Source organism: Chiloscyllium plagiosum, chromosome 11, assembly GCF_004010195.1.
Source record: "Chiloscyllium plagiosum isolate BGI_BamShark_2017 chromosome 11, ASM401019v2, whole genome shotgun sequence".
NCBI classification, from domain to species: Eukaryota; Metazoa; Chordata; class Chondrichthyes; order Orectolobiformes; family Hemiscylliidae; genus Chiloscyllium; species Chiloscyllium plagiosum.
Window position 1 is genome coordinate 30,290,185 of NC_057720.1, and position 4,832 is coordinate 30,295,016.

Consider the following 4,832-nt stretch of genomic DNA (forward strand, 5'->3'; position numbering starts at 1 on the left):
GCTTATGCCCGAAACGTCGATTCGCCTTCTCCTTTGATGCTGCCTGACCTGCTGCACTTTTCCAGCAACACATTTTTGGGCTTGTATACCCTTGAGTTTAGAAGACTGAGAGGGGATCTGATTGAAATGTATAAGATTATTAAAGGATTGGACACCTCTGGAGGCAGAAAATATGTTTCTGCTGATGGGTGAGTCCTGAAGCAGAGGACACAGCTTAAAAATAAGGAGTAGGCCATTTAGGACAGAGATGAGGAGAAACTTCTTCACCCAGAGAGTGGTGGGTGTGTGGAATGCTCTGCCCCAGAAGGCAGTGGAGGCCCAGTCTCTGGATTCGTTTAAGAAAGAGTTGGAAAGAGCTCTCAAGGATAGTGAAATCAAGGGTTATGGAGAGAAGGCAGGAACAGGATACTGGTTGAGGATGATCAGTCATGATCATAATGAATGGTGGTGCAGGCTCGAAGAGCAGAATGGCCTACTCCTGCACCTATTGTCTATAAGATTACTCCAGATACAGACAGCATGATATTAAATTCATTTAAGATACTTACATCTAAGAGACTCATTCATATTGAGAGCTAATCTCATTGTCTGACATTGATTCAGACAATCCTCAATACTGACTTCCTGAACAATCCATCTCCACACTGGTAGAATTATCAAGTATCAAGCCATACCTAAATAAAATTGTGCTGCTGCTCTGTTCGTATGGAGTATGACTTTAAGCTCAGAGTCACTGCATTTTCTCTTCAGTCCCTCTGTATAGGAGATTATGGCTTTCTTGTAATTCTTTTCCTTAAAGTAATGATTCCCTTCATTCTTGTATGTTTTTGCAAGCTCTGTAAAACATAGTTCAAAAGAAAAAGTTTAACATAACCTATGAATATTAGTTATTGTCGCCTAGCCTACATAAAAATGTGATTTATCATTTAATCTACATGGACGCTCAAGTTGTTTCAACAGACATTAACCCAGAAAGTGAAAATTGCAATATTATTCGAGGAGAGTGCCATTAAGGTTCGCCCCAATGATTTTCCTACGAACAGCTTCAGTATCTCCAATACTGATTACATCAGTGAGCAAACATTTATTCAGTAGATTATTTAGAAATCATTTCACTGAAGTACTATTTTCCTTGTATTCTTCTGAAAATAAAAATAGGATCAGGCTAAAAGACTGCACTGTAGAGTACTCACTGTAGTATCATCTATCACTTCTATATATGTTAACATGTAGATGGGGATGACAGCAACATAATAGTTATGTGACCAGACCAATAATCAAGATGCCCAGACTAATGTTCTGGGACAAGAGTTCAAATCCTCCTGCAGCAACTGACATGACAACATGTCATGACCATCAATTATTGCAAAAAACCATTTGAATTACCAATTTTAGGAAAGGAAAGCCAAACAAAGCCAAAACACTGACATAAGGAACTAGGAAAACTCAGGCAGCATTAACAGTTTCTGGTTCAGGTCAATGACTTTACAACAGAATACAATTACTCTTAATCTGCCATCCTTACTTGGTCAAACCAATGTGATTCCATATCCACTATTAGGTGATTGACTCTTAACTTCCCACCAAAACACCCTAGCAAGCCATTCATGCAACAGATGCTGGCCTTGCTGGTAACACACATATTCCATGAAAAGAATAAATAAAACCTGGCCAATGCCAGTAAATTTCATTCCATTGACTTCTCAGAAGAAGAAATCTGCAGGAAGCCAGTTAATGTTTACAAAATGAAAATTTGCAAATTGCAATGGGTTTTGTTTGAATTTCTGTACCTTCTGGAGATTGATCCTCATCATACAACATTGACTGGATGCAGGCAAGTTCTGGATGTTTCAAAGGATCAAGTTCTTCAGGAGCCTTTTTCATAAACATTGGAATCTTTTCGAATTCCTTGGCAAGAATAAAAAACATAACAATATAGTCAGCATTGTACAGTAAATGAAATTATGCCTTTACTTAGTTACTGAGCATGTGTCTACAGGGCTCGAAATAAGATGGTACCTCTCAGCATCTTCTGTACATAGTCATGTTCATTAAACGGAGATACCGGTGTTGGACTGGGGTTTACAAAGTTAAAAATCACACAACACCAGGTTATAGTCCAACAGGTTTAATTGGAAGCACACTAGCTTTCGGAGCGACGCTCCTTCATCACCTGATGAAGGAGCGTCGCTCCGAAAGCTAGTGTGCTTCCAATTAAACCTGTTGGACTATAACCTGGTGTTGTGTGATTTTTAACTATGTTCATTAAAGACTTGCTGTTTCATCAAGAAGGTGGATCTCTCAATACTACAAGCATGACGTAGTCCTTTTCTATCTCAGTTTGCTCCTATTTAACTTTTCTAGTACCTGATTGTTTCTTAACAGGCAAGGTGAGACATGAAAATGCCTTCTCGTTAATTATATAATTTGCAAGTTCTTCATAAAATTAGCATTTATTCTCAAGACAAAGGAAGATTTATTAGCCTACAGATGACAGTTCAGAAAAAAAACGTAGAAACTGAAAGTCATAACATTTACAAATAAAACAGCTAAAACATTTCCTTTAAAAAAGTTTGAGTTATTCAGCTCAAGTAATTCACCTTCAAACTGTGATTATTTCAGTCAGCGTACAGTCAACACACCACTATATTGGCCTTACTACCACTACACCCGGGAGAAGAAAGAATTATTTGAGATGGCAATAGTTCAGGTTTTAAAAGGGAGCCCGGGCAATTTCTCAGCACAGAGAACTGTTTAAAATGCTAGTTTGGGAACTGGGAAAGGAGATTCAATGATCAGCAATTGGAAGTGAATTTAAAAACAGATTAAATATAACTTCAGCCTGAGCAAGCTCCGAATGTTATCACGTAACATTCACAAAATTACTTTGTTATTCCTCACATGGCGGTATGTCCTGACAATGTATTTAACCTTGCCTATCTGTATCGCTTGCTCTTTTATTTCCACAAGTTGCGAGTCGAGTGAAGCAGCTTTCCCAAGACGTTCCGAGAAGTGCCCCTACCCCCACCGATTTCTGGGCAGCTTTTCAAATCTCACCTCTTCCCAGTTATCCTCGTTGAAGCCTCCCTTGTACTTCTTCTCCCTGAAGTGGTCGTAAAGCGCATCCATTCCATCGTCCTCCCCCGGCGATGCCATGCCGTCCACTCCCAGACAGCTCGCTCACTGCCCACAGCTGATACACTCGGAGATTTGTTACATTCAGCAACACATGTTTCCGGCTGCACCACTGCAAATCGTCCCCCAATCCCAAAAAACACTTCCGCCTTACCATTTTACTAACATTGGAGACGTAAAGCTCTTCGTCGAAGTGAAATCTGCGCGGCACTGTGTTTTGCATAATAACCATTTAAAAGAGGCGGAAGATCTGAATCGATGCTGTGCTCGGTTTTTATGCAGTGAGCCAACGGGTAGAATGTACTGAGGTCTCCAAAATACCACAGTATTGATAAAAGTAAAATAAATCAATTGCTTGTTATTACAGTAAAATTGGAGGTGATCACTTGAAGTGAGCAGCCTTTCAAAATTAAAAAAAGACAATTAAAAACCATGGGAAGGTCAGGCTCCATGATGATGGACATTTTGGGTGACCAAAGGCAGGAGTCTGGAGGAGGGGCAGTTGAAAATAGAAAGTCATGTTGCCACATTTTCAGGAATATAACCTGCCAGAGTGGCAACCGTCTTCGACAGATACTTAAAGGGAATCATCAATAATTGAACTATCAGAGCCATAGAGGTAGTGACAACTCCATGGGAGAGGTCAAGGGGCCGGCGCCAGGAGGGATACAGATCCAGATCCACTACATTTAGTGTGCTGTGATGGCTATTTAAAGGAAGGATGAAATTTCACACAGATTTCCCCTCCACGTATCCATTTTAATTATTTTTAATCAACCTGTTCTGTCATGTCATGATACACCTTCGGCACAAGTGGGACTTGAACTTGGATTTTCTGGCTCAGAGGCGAGCACACGAACATTGTGCTTCAAGAGCCCTTCAACTTCGCTATGTGTACTGATGGCACACGTTCTGCATCCATAACAAAAGGCCCATCTACCCATTAGTCCTGTCATTGCTGACCTCTCTAGGTTTCTAGTTTTCTAACACCTCCAAATTAAACTTTTTAAACATGTGTAAATTTTGTGATAGGCCTTACTCCTATCTCTACAAAATGTCAGGAGACAAATGTCCTCCATGGATAGGGCAAAGAAGCAGGTCCTGCAATCACACCAAATGGATCAAACCTCCTGCAATTGACAACAATCTGGTCCACACCAGCTGTCCAGCCAACTGAATCAATTTGATATATTGTGGCAACATACATGTAGCCCAGAACTATGGATAATTTTAGAGGCTCCAATTTCCATGATATAGCTGACCAGGAATCTCTCCCATTCTTACCACCTGCCATTTGTTGGAAGAATTTGCAAGTTGTCATTCAATTGTTAGGGCACCATTCTTGACCATCAAGTCCTGGAGACAGATTTGAAATTAGAGCTTTTGGTTCAGAGGGAGGGATACTACCCACCAATAGATAGGACTTTCCTGAGGCAGATTAGTAGATATAAATATTTTCAGAGCTGAAAATGTGTTGCTGGAACAGCGCAGCAGGTAAGTCAGCATCCAGGGAACAGGAGAATTGACGTTTCGGGCATAAGCCCTTCTTCAGGAATGAGGAAAGTGTGTCCAGCAGGCTAAGATAAAAGGTAGGGAGGAGGGACTTGGGGGAGGGGCGTTGGAAATGCGATAGGTGGAAAGAGGTCAAGGTGAGGGTGGGGTGGGGCGGAGAGGTCAGGAAGAAGATTGCAGGTTAG

General features: G+C 40.9%; 1 protein-coding gene across 2 annotated transcripts in view; it reads right to left on the reverse strand.

The window, feature by feature from the left end:
- Nucleotides 1-3,259, reverse strand: part of ttc4 (tetratricopeptide repeat domain 4) — a 19,268-nt gene extending 16,009 nt beyond the window's left edge. Inside the window, exons 1-3 of one of the 2 annotated variants that reach the window (XM_043698992.1) lie at nucleotides 3,058-3,254; nucleotides 1,791-1,908; nucleotides 675-836 (exon numbers count right to left, since the gene is read on the reverse strand). In XM_043698992.1, the coding sequence (XP_043554927.1) occupies nucleotides 675-836; nucleotides 1,791-1,908; nucleotides 3,058-3,156 (379 nt within the window). In that variant the 5' untranslated portion in view covers nucleotides 3,157-3,254. Of the gene's footprint in view, nucleotides 1-674; nucleotides 837-1,790; nucleotides 1,909-3,057 lie in introns of both variants that reach the window. The other variant, XM_043698991.1, reaches the window with a different exon arrangement.
- Nucleotides 3,260-4,832: the final 1,573 nt, after the last annotated feature.